Raw genomic sequence first — 16,265 nt, 5'->3', positions numbered from 1 at the left:
TGCATTACATTGGGTGACTGACTTAGTCTGTGAGCACTGGGAGAATTACTTGCTACTGAACTGTCAAACACTGCAGTCTAGGCAACATCTGGGGAGCAGAGAATATGGAGGCAGATACACCCCTCTCACTAGGAGGGGTGTATCATTGATGTTGATATCTCTCTGCATTGCTTTCATGAATGAAACCCTGTTTTATTTCAGACCTGAGACTTGACAGACACTCCTTCCCGGTGTGGCTGGGTTTCTGATCAGTTCTGCGAATCTGGGCTGGTGTCACCCACTATAATTCAGTGTCCAGCACAGCTCATGACATGTGCCCTTGCACAAATCTGGGGAGCAGCTTGGCTGTTGGAAATGAAAGCATTACTTGCTTGTCAGGGCAAGGGCTGGATCATTTCCTACCTAGTTACATACTTAAGAAGCTCTTCACTCTCATATTTTGTAGAGCACTTCCTCAGCTCTTGCTCCCTGGAGCGTAAGTGCCTTGGACCGGGAGGTTCCTGGGGAATAGGAAACAGGGATAACACTGTTTTCTGTCTGCCACTTGTCTCTGAGGCTCTGCAGGGCAGTGGCTAGGCAGAGTCCAGGTCATTTCTCTTGAGTGCTGCTTCTAAAACACACCCTGCAGCAGTTGCTGAACATGAACGTAGATGGTGAAGACGGATCCTGGTCCCTTCTCTGGCTCAGCAGTGCCCATGTCATCTGGCTGGTTGCTGCATGAACCTCTTTGGGCAGCTCATGGGAATATAACAGGAGTTTACTTGTGCCCCTTGTGTGGCAGAGCAGTGCATCAGCGGAGAGTCAAAGCTCAAGAAATGTTGGATGTCCTGTTGAGTATGTCCAGACAGCTGTAGGAACAAGAAGGGAGCTGGATGGGAGTTTCATGAGGAAGCAGAGAAGTGACTTACCTGATGTGTCCTGGTGACCTGGAGCTGTTCTGTCCCGCTGGAAAGTTTGACCACTGGAGACTTGGTGGAGCAGGGACAGTGTTAGCCAGCAGACAGCTATAGTTGCCCAGTGGGAAGGATGGATGCTTCATACCAAAGATGAACCTTGGAGAGTTGTTGGTAGTGCCTGGCCTGAAGTGGCTTAGAGGCCTGTTAGTCCAGTAAAAGCTCTCTATTTCCTGTTGCACCCCTGCAGGACTTGCCTGGAATAAAGGTGGTATTTGAGTCACTCGTGCAAGGAAATCTGTTTTGGGTTGCTTAAATTTTAAATAAAATCTTAGGAAAAGGCTAATAACTGGCATAACTGGTGTGACTGTTCAGTCCCTCTTACTGTAATACGTGAGTGCTTTGCAGCTTAGTTTGTACTTTGCCCCAGAAGTGTGAAAGATTATTCCTTCTCTTTGTCAGGTGGGTGACTCCTGGTGGTGTGGTGGCTTGTCATTTCCAAGAGTCCTAAAACATGAATCTGACTATCTGTCTTTGTTCAATCTGAATTAATTTCTTGTTGTAGGGAGGGAACCTGCAAGTCCATTTCTGGACAGTTTACCTTTCAAGGACTGACTGCAGGTGGATGGATTTTGCCAAGCAAAAATAGTAATTGAACAGGTCCCCATTCCAGATAAAGACTTTCTTTCTAGCCTCTCTGCATAGGTCCGGTTTTTGGTTTTCCCCAGAATGTGTTTGTTGGGGTTTTTCCCCCCAGAATTACAGAGGTGAAGTATCAATAATGCTGTTAAACATCAGAAACCACAGCAAGGCCTGGCTTTAAATTATAGCTGAGATACCAGGGCCTTCAGAAGCCCTATGGATAAAATTAATGCCTTGGACATGGCTGTGGGGGTAAAAGCTCTGCACAGGGAATCTGTGCAGCCTAGGTATAAGGGGAGGCTGCCTTATCAGAGACGGAATATTTTAGTTGCAGGGCTGTGGTAGGAGGAATAGAAGAGACCATCACCAAGCTGAAAGGATTCTGGATTATTTTGGGATCCCGAAGAACAAGAATCAGGAAAGAGCATGAAAGAATTGCTGAAAAACAAGCACGGTTATCTCATCTTTCCTTTCATCCACATGAAGAGCATCTGTTTTGATAAGTTGCATTTTCAGAGGCACATGTGCAAGATCAGAGTTCCAAAGGTGTGCGACAGGATTAGACTAGCATAGCTGAAATCCAGCCGATTGCTTCAGCAACAGTTTATGCATCATTGTGAGCTGTGATAAATAGTGGCTGAAGCAGATTCTTTATTTCAGAATTGCCCCTGAGCTCTCCTCAGTGGGAGTCTTAGCTCCCAAGGGGAACAAGAATGAGTTTTCTGATGGAGTTGGGCATGGTTTGATTTTGAGAGCTCAGAGCAAAGCCATCCAGTAGCTGAGAGATGACTAGGAGATTACCGTGCTTCCCTCACTTAGTCAGCAGGACTCTCTTCTGCCTGCTTCTCAGCATGTGGAGCTGAAGAGATGAGAAGAAAGCTGAGCCTCTGTTCTGTGCTTCTCCCAACAGCTCTGTGTGTTTCTTGTTTCCCTGTGCAAAACTGGAGCTGGAAGTGTCATGTTTGTAGATGTATTGCTGGGGAGCCTGCAGCTGTTTGGAAAGATAGGACCTTTCTGGCTTCCATCACAGAATCAGGGACTTGGTCATTTTGTCATGTGCTTTGCGGGAAGAATGAAGGTGCAGTGCCTGGGGTTGTGAGGTAGGGAGCAAAGCCCCTGGCTTTGCCTTAGTCCTAAGTAAGCAGAGCTGAGCCAAAGTGAGAGGCTGTTTATAAAAGCACACTCTGCTTTGAACCAGGAGGGAGCTCTGTCCTGGGTCCTGTTTGCTGCAGTTTTATGCCATTCTTTTCCATGAGGCTTAGAGGAAACTGTCCTGCCTGTGTTAATCACACAGCATTTGGCAACCTTTGTTCATTTGATGCATTTCTGATCTGTGCTGGAAACAGCACAGAAATACCTGCTTTCCTTAAGTGTTTGTGCTGTACCCAGCAATATTCTGGATGAAGGAAATGCTGGATGTTTTTTCTTTGAATGTTGCAGTGCTCCAAGCACTGAGAGATGCACAAAGAGAAATGTGAGAAATCTCAGTGTTTGTCTGCTTCCTACCAGTTTCCTGTGCTTGGCCACCAAGAAATGTTGTGTGTCTTGCCCATATAGCCACTTCTACTGCTGAATCTTAATTCATGGACGTGCTTCTGCAGTCCTCACCCTGTGGGTCCCTTTATCTCTCTGCCTTTGAAGGGAGTAGTGGCTCTGCAGGACCCCCCAGCCTGCCTTCCTCCTCACTCAGGTCTTCCCCCTCTTGCCTTTGTTGGGTTTCTCCCTAATTCCTGCTAGGTTTGACTGTGGCTTTCGTTGCTGGCCCCTTTCCACCCTCTGGCTTCTGAATCCTGGGCAGGGCCAGAGCAGGAAGGGCTGATGCCTTCCTCCTTTTAAAACATGTGTAATGTTGTCTTCAGCTGTTTCTGGGACATGGTGTGCATTTTGTTCAGTTTCGTTTAGCTGTTTGCTTTTCTCAAGTTGATGTCCTGATCCACCTGGTGTGCTCTGGTGCCCGACCTCTCTAGTGTGCCTGTCTAGGGGTCTGCAAGCTCCTGGTGGCAGGGAACATGTATCTGTGTGCATGAGTATGTGTGTGTACACGTACTTGCTAGTGCTCTACAAATAACCACGTGTCACAGCTTGTAACCCCGTGGCAGGCTAACTGCTTTAGCGATGCTGGGATATGCAAGGTATGGCACATGACTCCAAAGGTGGGACGCGTGAAGGCCATGCGTGCAGAGTGCTTCAGGTACTAGTAAGTAACACACAGTTCTCCGTGTTGTTGTGGCACAGATCCATTTCCTTGCAGTAGGAGGTTGTGTGTCTGTAATGACTGCAATGCCATTAAAGCATGTTCCTCTGTCAAGCGTGAGGGAGGGAGGAAGAGACCTTTCCCCTGAGAGATGTGCCGTAAGCTGCGTGCTCTTCCCCACCCATGCAGATTCTTAGCGTGCTGGCAGGGGGCCTTGAGAGGAGACATTGGACTGGCGCTTGCATACTATCCGTCCCTGCTGCATGCTTGAATGCAACATATGAAGTGAGTATTGTGCCCAGCACAGAAGCAAGCTGTTAACAACTCTTTTCTCTTTGTCTTTAGCCCTGATGAAGAATCTTCGCAGAAGTTCATTCCCTTTGTTGGGGTGAGTGTTGTCTTAGTTACACTGTCTCAAGCCAGCTAGAATATGTCCACAAGTGTTAACCTAAATATATCAGGTTTCTGGGGTAGAGCAGGAGCAGTGGGTGCTTTAAGGTAGAGTGTCAGCATCAGCATCTGATAGTTGAATGCATCTGCCTGGGATATAAGCAAAACTCTACAATCCCTCAACAAAGTACAGGGTATATTTTGCTTTCCAGGAAGCTGGCTCTGGGCAGCTCTGTGCTGCATGCCTGCAAGCACTGAAGCAGACACCATAGCCTTGCTCATTCAATACAGAGTAGGAAGTGTGACACTGAAGTGCTCTGATCCACAGCCTGTCTTTTGCTGCAGACCAGTGCACCTACATGGTGGAGGGTTGCTGCTGTGCTGCATGTGGAGGAAGGTGGTGTGTTCCTGGAAACCTGATCTCAGTGTTGCTGTGCCCAGCATTGCCCTGGGTGATGGATTTGGCCAAATTTGTTATTCCAGTGTCAGTCTTCTGCGTGCTTGTCATGAATGATCTCCAGTCCTCATCTACTCTGGGAAGTGGAGAGTACTTCCCACCAGGGAGATCATTTTATATCACTGTTAAGTTTGAGTCTTGGGCAGTAGCTATTTAATGAATTTTATTATGTGAATATGTGTTTAGAATAGCAGTCTCTGACTTTTCCTCCTGTCATCGTCATTAAATATTCCCAGCTCACGTAGCTAAGTACAGGGTATGTAGGCAGGAGTGTGTTTGTGTTTCTGTCAGTGTGTTTTGTGAGCTGTCTACTTTGCCTTTTATAGCTTCCCTCCCGTTATTTGATCATGCTCTTCAATTCAGTAAGTTTTAGGTATAAAGTCATTGACCTATGGCCAAAAGGATTTCCCTGACTGCTCTTCAGCTGCTGGATGACCTCCTCACAGTTTTTGCTTCACACTCTTTTGTAGCTTCTCTTTCTTGCATGTTGGCTGTCTTGTTCTGCCTTCTCTGTGTTAAGCTGACTTGTGTGTATTCCTGTTTGTATCCCTGTTAGTGCGTCAGAGCTAATCTTAAATCCCAGGGCATTTAAAGAGCTCAGTCTCTCTTGCCCTCAGGCTGTCTGTGCTTTCACTCTGGTGTCTCTTCAGAGTGAGAGTCTCTCTCTGTCCTGTTCCTGAGATGACAATCTACTTTTGTTTGCTGAAGGAAAGATGTCTTCTGCAAAAGCGGAGATGCATCTTCCCGATTTGTACCCTGCTAATCAGCTTTGCTGTGATCTTGTCCATCCCATGAACTGTGATTGCTGGTGATGAACTGTTGTTATGAAACAGTTGTTTCACCTTTCCCAGTAACATGAAAATCTCAGAAGAACTTGGAAGCTCCTGGAGTTGTCTCACTATAGCTGCTAGGTTCTGCAAAGCTTTTCTTTGGGGCCTAGTTCAGTGCTATGTGCAAGAAAATGGGGCGCAGAGTGTTTGTTCACTTGCTCTAAAACATTAGCAGTGCATTTCCAAGTCTGGATTTGATTGTCTGAAAGCAGGAAGAGCAAACAGCTCTGTTGTGTGTATAATGCTGCCAACCCCCAACAAAATTTGCCTTGAAAGCACAGACTGACTTTGTGTCGGCTGGTGATGAGGGGCAAATCAGTGCTGCTTATTCTTGCTTCTGAAGTGTTCCTAGCACAGTAATTCCCCATGAGACACATCTGAAGAGACTGTGAAAGGTCAGCTGCAGGTGTCTCAAAGTCTGAGGCTGAACATGAACACAGAAGCTCTTTCCCCCGGCTGCAGCTCTTTCCCTCGGCTGCAGCCTGCTAAAGCTGTAGGCCAAGGAAGAGTGGGAGCTAGTGACAATTGGGTTTGTGTCTCCTGATGTTGGCTGGTCTCTGTTGGCTTTTAGAGTGCAAACCCTGATGTCCTGCAGCTGGGTTGTAGAGTCTGTGACCCAGATGCAAGCAGGGCAGTGATGTGCTGCTCAGCTGGGCTGGGCTCTGGAGTGGTGGGAGTGGAGCCTCATGAGGGCCCAGTTGGGTGTGAAAGCCTGAGTGTGGTGGTGAGAGTGCATGGCTGTGTGCCTGTGTTGTGCCGACAGCCAGTTGCCAGGGGAGTTAACAGGATGCACCCCCTTCCTGAAGGGAAAGGAGGCTGGCTGCTGCAGCATTCCTGGATGGAGGCATTGTTAGGACTGCAGTGGTCTCAAGTGCTTCTCTGAGTGGAGGGAAAGGAAAGCGTTTAACCTTTTCTTCCTCCCATATGTCTGAACCCAAGTATCTTCCGTCAGCCAGCAAGGAGGAAAAGGCCAGAGAGATTTCCTGTCTGGCTTGCAGATCAAGGTGGCTGTAGGCAATTTTGTGTTGCTTGTTCTTCCCCTAACTCTCCTGCTTCACCTCCTCTTGCTCACAGCTAGTTACAATGTGTGAAACATCCTCTTGGGGATTAATACATACAGCACAAATGGCTGCTGAACTCCAGAACCCGATTTGTTGCCCCTTGGATGGAGACTGGCTGAACTGAGCTGCAGCCTCCTTCTCCCAAGCCAGTGCCTGCTCAGGGAGCCTCTGCACAGACTGCTGAGTTCATGATGGCTTTTCCAAGACTGGAGCAAACAGAATCCACCAGAGAGCCTGACACCTCTTCAGGATCTGGGGTTAAGCATACACCTCCCCAACTCCAAACTGTGCAGAGGTTTTGGCTTCTAAAGATTAGGTCCTTTTTCTTGATCCAGTAGCACAGAAATGTGCTCCCTAGAGATGTGGTATAGATATGGTCATGTCTGAACTTAACAATCTTCTGTTTTCAAACTGAAATAGACTGTGTGACATCACTTCTTACTCTAAAGCAGGTTTTATTGATTTGAGATCCCTTTGCAGCTCTTTGCCATTTGTCAACATTTATATAGGGTAGACATTACTGCTCAATACAAGTATCTTAAGGACCTAAGAAGGGTCTCTCCTCTGCAGTGTTGAGAGTAGTGATCCTTGTGCACTGTATGGGTGATTGCTACAGAAGGTCCCTGCTTTTATATCAGCAAGGGTCATTTTGTCTTTGTAGGCATAGTATGTTCTTGGGAGCTTGTGTTTGTAGCATGCTCTCTTTCACAGATTATTGCCTGTGGCATTTATCATTAACCTAGCTGAACTAGCTAGGTGGTTGGCCATATCAGAACACATTTGTATCCTTATTATATGAGATTGGGATCAATCTCATCTGTCCATGTGGTGGTTTATCCATGTCTATGCTCAGAGGCTTAGCTAGGAGCTCTGTTGTCTTTGCCAGACACTTCCCTTTTTTGGAGACTAGAAAACTGGTCAGAAAGTGTACTTTGCTTTTGTGGTTTCCTAACAAGCCCCAGCTATGCTGCACCCTAAAGTGGCTGCACTGGTGCGGTGGAAGCAATATGTCTGTAATTAGCAGGTGTATCAAAGCAATGCTAAGGGGATATTTATGTTCCTTTCTCCTCCCTGCCCTATTCCCACAGGTGTCACAGGCAGGCATGGTAGTTGCCATAGCTTGGGGCTGACAATGGGCTGTTCAGAGCTGTGCAGGTCTGTAACAGCTCCACAGGCTCTTTGCTGTCTTCTGTATAGGGAAGGGAAGGGTTGTGAGCTGGTACTGCTTGGCTGGACACTGCTGGGACCTGCCTGGCTCTTAGACTTCACTTTTTAACATACTTTAACACTACTCTGACTGCAGGGACAATGCCAAGGGGGCTGTAGAGATGAGCGTGGGTGGGGATTCCTGGAGTTCATGGGTCTCCTGTTTCATACAGATCTTCCTTTTTGCCCTCTCTAGGTCGTGAAGGTTGGAATAGTAGAACAATCTTCTGCAACATCAGGTAATGAGCATGTTGTGTGTGCTCTGTGTCATACAAGTAGTGGGAGCTTCACAGACTGAACAAACTTGTCCATTGCTGACATCTTGGAGTTTTGTAAGGGGGAATTGGGTCTTGCTACCTCTCAGTTCCATTGCCTTGAATCCCAGCAGCTGTCTGCAGGAGAGGCCTACTTGAGAGAAGCCCTTTCTATTGTTATACAAGGAGCTTTAGGCCAGCTGAAATCCCCACACCCTCATCCAGGGAAATTCTACTCATATATGTACAAACACCCATTTTTCTTACATGTGTTCTCAGAGGGGTGCAGTCACTGCTGTGGTTATTTGAGGTTTCTACTCCAAACTGGGGAGGCAGTTCATTGGAAGTTCATGCCTGTCTCCTTACACTCCCTCACAGATAGGGCTCAATTGCCTAATAAAATCAATCTCAAACATGTGCCTAACGCTGGGAACTCCAGGGTAGGCAACCAGCTCACCAATCTGACAACAAATTTAGACACTTTTTTTTTTTAATGGCGGAGTGCAAAGCTGAGGTACACCATACTGCCTGCTTACACACATGGGCATGAGGTAGTGCTGGTTTATTAATGTTTTCTCCTTCTCCAAATGCAGTTCTAGTCAGGAATATTTTTTCCCTCATCTGTTGGGATTGTTTCTTACATTGCTTCACTATTAAACCCAGATTCCTTTGGCCTGGGTTACACATAGGTTTGTGTGTAGAGGCAGCCCTTCTGTGGGTCATTCTGGGGGAGCCCGGATGAGTGTGAATGTTTGTGCCTGCCTCTTACCCAAACATAAAGTTCCACAGTTTAAGTGTGGAGGCAGTCAGAAGTAATGGTCTAGGTGATCTCTGGATTGAGTCTGCACAAAACCTGTGCAGCAGGAGGGTGGGCACTGGGACTGAGCTGTCCCCGTGTGCATGTGCTGTGCTGTGCGACAATCCCAGGCAAACAGTTTGACTTCTTTTCTGGAAGGTGACTCTGATGACGCAGCTCCCTCAAGCTCCAGTGTCCTTTCTTCTACCCCACCTTCTGTGTCTCCTGCTGTGAAAGAAGCCTCCCCCACACCACCTTCCTCACCATCTGTCACAGGCAGCTTCTCATCCTCAAGGTAAAGCATGTTTTGTCTCCTTTCAGCTCCCTTGGCTGTCTTAACTGACATATATGTGAGAGAGGAAAAGTTTTGTAAAGGAAAACCCATAGGTCTGCTGTCTTCCTCTCTAGAAAATACTTGAAGTTGTCACCTTTTCCCTTCACCTCTTTTGCCTGTGGAGTGACTGTGTCTTTGCTGGCTGATGAGCTGGGAAGGGCAGGGGGGATCTGCACTTCTCAAGGGCAAATTTGAACTAGAAGGGAGAGCCTTGTTTTTGGTAATCTGGCAGAAATCCTGATTCCGATGAACCATTGTGGCAGCCTGTTTGGGAAGGTTTATGTTCTCCGTCTGTTGGTATTTTCTCTTTGAGACTAGATTCTTTTAGGGATATCTGTAGCCAACGAAAATACTGATCCTAATGTATGTGGATGCTAGCTTAATTCCTCATGATTCTTATGTGTTTAAGGACCAAGTGAGTATGAGGTCAGAGTGACTGTTGAAGAAGGAGGCTTTTTATCTGTGATGGGAGACCTGGCAGGTGTATAAGATGGCTTAGTGGAATTGCAGTTCCCATTCATGTGTGTGCTTGAAAGCATATCATAGCAGCAGGAAGACAGCATCTGTAGGCAGTGTGAAGCTCTGGCTTAGCTGAAATGTTTAGGGGTGACAGGAGGAAACCCCTATAAAACTACAAGTAAAGAATTGCCCTTGGCAGGACTGTCATATTGTTGGTGTGAGAAACATTGGCATAGCTGTCTTTAATGCTTTGTGTGCAGTTCTGGTACTTGGAAGCAGATGGTGAAGTTAAAGGTTATGCGGAATTAACAAGATCAAGGGGACAGAGCAGCAGCCTTGTGAGGGGAGACTAGAAGTGCTGGACTCTGTTAGGGGGAAGGAGAGGAAAGAGGTTAAGCCACTCAAGTTCTGCAAAATCACAGCAGTGGTGGGTTTGTTGAATATTGAACTGTCATTCACCAAACCTGTGGTACAAGACCTGGGGGCACACAGTGACACTGGCAAGAGGTCAACTAAAAGGGAGAAAGAAAGGGACTTCTGCACACAGCAGGAAAGACATACTGGGACCATATCTGCCTCTGCTACTTCTGTGGCAGCTGGGTTGACAGATCAAAGAGGCAAATTCATGGACAGCAGGTCCATTAGTGGCTACTAAAGGATGATTCAGGAATGTCCCCTCTAACATCCCTAATCCTGTTGTTGTCGTCAGGCTGTTGAAGTTCAAGGAAATGCTCTGCATTTAGAGACTGGGATCACATGTTCTCCCTAAGCAGCATCTCCTATTGTCCCTGCTGGAGACAGAATGGGGACCTTTAACCTCTGACTTCTTAAACTGGCTTAAGAGAGTTCCCTTTTAACAAGAGGAAATGGGAATGTGGAAGTCCCAGTTTAGCAGGTGCGCAGCAAGTGGCAGGTGTTAATGGTTGTTAGCCTGTGCCAGGATGCCCAGTTCCCCAAGTCCTTCCTGTTGGTCCCCTGTGGTTGGGTGACAGGAGAGTCCTGTCTGCCCCAGGCTGGTCCCAGCAGCTGGCTGGCAGTGCAGAGAGCTGGGAATTGTGTTGGCTCAGAAAAGTCAATCTGCCTTATATGTGAGCTCTGTGGGGGCTTTCCAAAGGTGGAAGTGGTTTGGGAACCCATGCGCACAAGACTGTAGGCTATTAAAGCTATGAGCCATGGATGTGATACATCTGAAGTTGACACCCTGGTTCTGGGTTCTAGTATCTCTTGGTTTCATGCTGTGTGGTAAAATTATCAAGAAATGAGGAAGTTGAGGTTCAACATGGTTCCATCTTCACTGATCTGTATGTGACAGCATGAGGTGGAGGGTGGCCCAGATTGAGCAACATGTTGTAACTGGGCATGGAACAGAAAATCCTGTGTGGACATAGTGAGCATTAGGATTCTTTGTGTTTACAACTGAGATGAGAAGTGTGATGCAAAGGAGCTTTAAAATCCAAAGCTGCATCTCCAAAACATCATCCTTGAAGAATCTCACTTCTGAAATTGCCCTGAGAACTCAAAGCCTAGTTTTAATGATCAAAGACAAACTCTGCAGTCTGGTTTTCAGGTGAATAAATGGCAAAGAAAAGGAAACTGATTTGCAGAGAGGACTTTAATGATGGGATGTTCTTGTTGTACCTTGAGAGTTTCTCATTAGACAGGCAGTGTAAAGGGATGCATATTTCATTCAAGATCATGGATTTATCTTCCTTGACAATTGCCATTTGTTCAAACAGGGGATACAGACTGGTAGATACATTCACTTAGTTTTTTATCTAGTATTTGCCTATTATTCAGCACTCTGTCATTGTGTAGGAAGATGTATAGGCTGTCAGCCATAGGTATGCTGAATGATAAACCCCTGCTCTACTTGGGGTTAGCCAGCAAGAGGCAGACAAGGGGTGGAATTTCCCAGGCTGCTTATCTTCCCTTTTCTGGCTCAGGAAAGGTTGGCAGCATGTTCTGGTGACGCACATCTGTTACCACATGATGCGTGGCAGGTTTCAATAGCAGATCATGTCCTGAAATCTGCCGTTGTTTAGCAAACATCACAGGACCTGCAGAGCATTTTCCCACCTCTGGAATTCCCCAGCACACAGCAGAGCTGCGGGGCAGATCGCCCCTTACCAACTCCGTTACAGGGACCTGGGGAGAGCAGGGATCCTATGTGACTTGGTGGAACATCTGGACAGGAAGGGAAGCACTGCGACAAGAGGTCATGAACGTAAGGGATGAAAGCAAGGCAAGGTGATTGAGAACTGAGTGCTTAATGTTGAGAGACCTGCCGTCTCTTTGTTCACCCCAGTTCAGAGTTGATTTTGGCAGTGCTGCACCTGACTATTCAGTCATTCACTTGTTGGTGCTCAGGAGGCAGCAGCAAGATGCTTACAGCCTCTTCCCCACTCAAAGACTGCAGGTGATCTGGGCCACCTCAGTGGCCACGTTTGCAGGCTGGGTCACTGAACTCAGCATCATGTTAGGAAACTGTTTCTTTCCCACTGCTCCTTCCCTATAGCTTGCAGCAGGTCAGCTTGTCTCAGTTCATTTCAGTTTTGTGCTGCCAAACTGATGCCACCATGTAATATGACCCAGGCTACATCACTCAGTCGTGTCTTCTCATGCTTTTGTGATTATTGGGTCTTGCTATGAAATGTTGCTGCCTGATTTCCCAAAGAGCCAGGTGCTTGTCCTCTGACCAAGAACAACTCTGGAAAACACAGATTGAGGGAGCTCTGCTGAATGCTGCACAGAAATTACCTTCTCTTGTTTTCCAGCCAGAGCGTTGGTGCTGAGTTGATGGGCCTGCAGGTGGATTACTGGATTGCAGCTCCACCCATGGACAGAAAGAGAGACCCAGAGAAGAAGGACCCTTCCACTACCAAAAACACACTGAAATGCACTTTCCGGTCCCTCCAGGTCAGCAGGTTACCTGCCAGTGGTGAGATTGCCACCACTCCAACGATGTCCATGACTGTTGTGACAAAAGAGAAGAACAAGAAAGGTAAGGCGACCCATTTACTGTTGCCAAAGGCCAAGAATACAATGCTGCTCTCCCTGTTCTGCTGCTCCAAGGCTGCCCAACTTGTCAGTCCTGCATTACAGCACCTTAGTCATGGTTTTATCCCCAAAATCCTTGTCTGTCTATAGATGAGAAGTGACTGAATAAGGTGATAGTTTGAAAGGGTGGTTCCTCTTTGTGCTGTAAAAAGGGGATGTGTTCACCCTGAGAGCTGAACAGCTGAGATTGTATAGCCCAAAAGAACCAAGGTGGGGACAAAGCAGAGACATCTGTGGGTGTCTGTGCAGAAAGCCAGGTGGCACACTGCTCTGGACAGCTTCCCTGTGTTTCTTGTGTGCATGCTGGTGCTGGTTTGCAGTACTGGACTAGGTAAGAGGCAGCTTGTGCCCTGACTGCCAGAGTCAGGGCAGACCCAAGGCAGAGCCTGTACAGCTCCATGCTCTGGTCTGTCCTCTGCCACATGGCAGAGGTGCAGACAGAGTCAGGACTTGTGTGCATCCTATCATGGCAGCAGCCCCAGCAGAGATGTTTTACTGGATTTGATGTGGTATCCTTGTGTTAGAATACCACTGTCGCAGCCGGACAAATGCATCAGCCAGACCTGCCAAGCCATTGCTAGGTGTGCTTGCGTATACAAAAGGTGGTGTCACTCAGAGCAGGGTTGCAGCAACATGCTCTTCTACAGGAGCTCTTATGTTCTTGTACAGAGTGCTTTGTGGGACTAGAGGAGGTAGAAGAGGAACACTCTCAGCACAAAGCCTGATGTTAACTTTTTAAATTTTTAATCTTCTGCTCTTGAAGTCTTATTTTGTCAAAACAAACAAACAAAATGCATTTTAAATGTTGTCGGTAATCCTTGTATTTGATCCTGGCCTTGGTAATGTGAAACAGTAAAAATTGAGAGCACCTCTGCAGTGAAGTATTTTCAGGGAAGCAGCAAGGCAGTTCTGCGCTTTCATTCAACTGCCAGTAGCTGTCCTTCACAACACCTTTCTGCCTTTGGGCCCGGAAGTCATTCTTGGTGTCAGCCTGGGTTTTTGGGGTCTCTGAGAGAAAGCTGATGGAGCCAATGGCTGCAGGACATGGGTGCATAACCCTACAGCCAGGTGACTGTTGGCAACATAGCTATGGCACTGCTCGTACCAGAGCTCCTACCCCTGACCACATCCTTTTTAAGCACTATGCCTATAGGAGAAGCAATCCTGTGACACTCAAAATGTTCTTCATTTGGGCTGGCCCGACCTGCAGCAGTGGTGTTCAACACCACCAGCTTTTGTGGAGTCAGTTTGTACATCTTTGCTTATATGTCTGGACAGTTCTCGGGGAACTGGACCCTCTTTTAGCTCTCCTATTGCTTACCCTCTCCACCAGCCACCCACGGTTTAGTCCCTCTTGTTCTCCAGGTGACTGGTGCAGCAGACTTGCCTGCAGACAGAGGGAGACTGGAGCGCAGCGTTGCCCGGCAGCGTGTGCAGTATGTGGGACTGTCCCTAGGTGGTGCAGCCGCCTGGCAGATCCCTCAGCCAGCGCAGGACACAGCCTGGGCACCGGTACAGATGCTGCTGTTTTCCCTGGTGTCCCAACAGAGCAGCAGGAGTTACCCTGAAGGTGCCCTTTTGAGCCTGGGTTATGAGCTGAGAATGCTTCACATGGGGACACTTAGGACTAAGATGTTCATGTGCATAGGTGATGGTGCTGAGCACTGACACAGTCAAACTCCTGCCAAATGGATGATTTTAGGAGTTAGAATTTTCAGACATGAATGTTTAAATACAAAAACCCAAACAAGTCTTGCCTGAGAGTGGCATAGATTCACTGTGTGCCGGTTTGATTTTCTTCCAGTGATGTTTTTGCCCAAGAAAACAAAAGACAAAGAGATTGAGTCAAAGAGCCAGTGTATTGAAGGAATCAGCAGGTTGATTTGCACAGCGAAACATCAGCAGAACATGCTGCGTGGTAAGTGCAGCACTTGCATCCTATCGAGGTTCTGGGGCGAGGCTCATGCTAGCATTGTCCTCCAGGCAAAGGGCTGCCCTGGTGTCCTGACCTTATGCCCTGGAGCCAACATAATGGGGGTGTTCCTGGGGAATGGGCTTGAATGTGTTTGGCATAGGGGAATGCTTTAATAGGTCTTTGATGTGGGAATATCCTCCCTTACCCAGAAATTCCTCTGAATCGGTGCCTTGGGTGGTGACAGTGGCTGGCCCGCGTTCCATTCCCCTCCCTGTCATTCTCTGTCTTGCACGTCTGGTGCAAGTGATGGTGGAGAGCAGTGGCTACTTCTCCGGTCAGGACTGTGGCACAACAACTTACCACAGCAGGAGCCACATATGCATCTTGCAGACAAACCTAAAGGGGCTGTCAGTGGAGCTGTGCCACCAGTATCAAAACTATCCCTATAGACTATTCAGTTGATAATCACCACCACTGTTAACAGCAGAGGGATCTTCTTAGGTCACCTCCGTAATCCTGGCCCAGTCCCTGCGAGATTGATGAGTGTGAGGGGTGGTCACAGAACATGTGGCTCCTCTTTAGAAGATGTGGATCTGGTTAAAAGTGCCAGTGATGAGAGACTGATGTCCAACTCTTACAGAGTGCATTTGCCCATAAAAGAAAATGAAGTGTATTTGGGAAATTCAAGAAATCAAATCAGGTGACACTGAAATCAGCAGTCTGAGGAGCTCCAGTGTCAGTGAACAATGCTAGAACAACAATCTGATCTGTTCTCCCTAAACCTGGTCTGCTATGGAGTTTTTCTCTCCCCAGTGTGTGCAGCTATTTACAGTGGTTGGGTGGCCAGGCAGAGCAGCGTGTACCCTGGACACAGTGGCCAGGCCTCCCTCTGCCAACCTCTGGGAGGTTTCTAGCAAACCTGTTTTATGTTGGCCACTTCCATTTGGTATTTTCTAACTCTCCTCTCTTTTTACTGTCTCCTGCAGTCCTCATCGATGGGGTGGAGTGGAACGATGTCAAGTTCTTTCAGCTGGCAGCACAGTGGTCCTCTCATGTCAAGCACTTTCCCATCTGCATATTTGGACACTCCAAATCTAACTTCTAGCCATACTCAGCAGAGGGACCTTCTGTCTGTCCCAGGACTGCACACCAGGAGCCAGGAATTGCGTGCCAACTCTGACTCGCGTCTCTCTGCCCTCTCCTGCAGAATTAATTACAGATGTGCTTGGATTACTTTTGAATTACTTTTTTCTATTAACTCTTAAGTTTACTACAAGGGAAGGAAACCCCTTTAAACAAAGGCAAAAAAAATCCCAGTCTTAAATATAGATGTGCTGACAATATGAAGTCGTGGGGGAGTTGGCAGGAGCAGGCAACCTGCCCAAGAACACCTACCACTTACAAGCAGATAGCTGAATAACTGCACTGCTTATTAACCTGAGACCTCATTGGTGTGAGTGGTCTGGGGGAGCCATGGATCAGCTTGAATGGATTTTGCGGAAGATCATGTGGTGCATTTGGCCCACTCCCCTTTCTTTCTAGGAAAAAAAAAAGGCCAGTCTTTCTTCCTGCTGCCAAAGGATGAGAGATCAGCAAGTCTGGAAGGGAGTTCAACTGTCCAGCCTGGAAAACAAACCACTTGCATAGCTAGAGAGGTCTGGGGAGGAGATCCCTGAGTCTGCCATGGGGACGGGCAGGTGTTTGCGCTGAAGTGAAGCCTGAGGAGAGTTGGACAGGAACTGGAACTAGGGAAACACTATGTGTAAGGAAACTCCAG

The 16,265-nt window shown here is 47.5% G+C and overlaps 1 protein-coding gene across 1 annotated transcript in view; it reads left to right on the top strand.

The window, feature by feature from the left end:
- Positions 1-16,104, top strand: part of PACS2 (phosphofurin acidic cluster sorting protein 2) — a 40,323-nt gene extending 24,219 nt beyond the window's left edge. Inside the window, exons 16-21 of the mRNA XM_010020702.1 lie at positions 4,075-4,117; positions 7,870-7,912; positions 8,883-9,018; positions 12,291-12,517; positions 14,378-14,491; positions 15,475-16,104. Coding sequence (XP_010019004.1) covers positions 4,075-4,117; positions 7,870-7,912; positions 8,883-9,018; positions 12,291-12,517; positions 14,378-14,491; positions 15,475-15,593 — 682 coding nt within the window. The 3' untranslated portion in view covers positions 15,594-16,104. The remainder of the gene's footprint in view (positions 1-4,074; positions 4,118-7,869; positions 7,913-8,882; positions 9,019-12,290; positions 12,518-14,377; positions 14,492-15,474) is intronic.
- The last annotated feature ends 161 nt before the right edge of the window (positions 16,105-16,265 follow it).

The sequence above is a fragment of the Nestor notabilis genome, unplaced genomic scaffold (genome assembly GCF_000696875.1).
Source record: "Nestor notabilis isolate BGI_N333 unplaced genomic scaffold, ASM69687v1 scaffold29968, whole genome shotgun sequence".
NCBI classification, from domain to species: domain Eukaryota; kingdom Metazoa; phylum Chordata; class Aves; order Psittaciformes; family Psittacidae; genus Nestor; species Nestor notabilis.
Note: the sequence above shows the minus strand (reverse complement) of the source record. Positions and strands in the feature narration are given on the sequence as shown.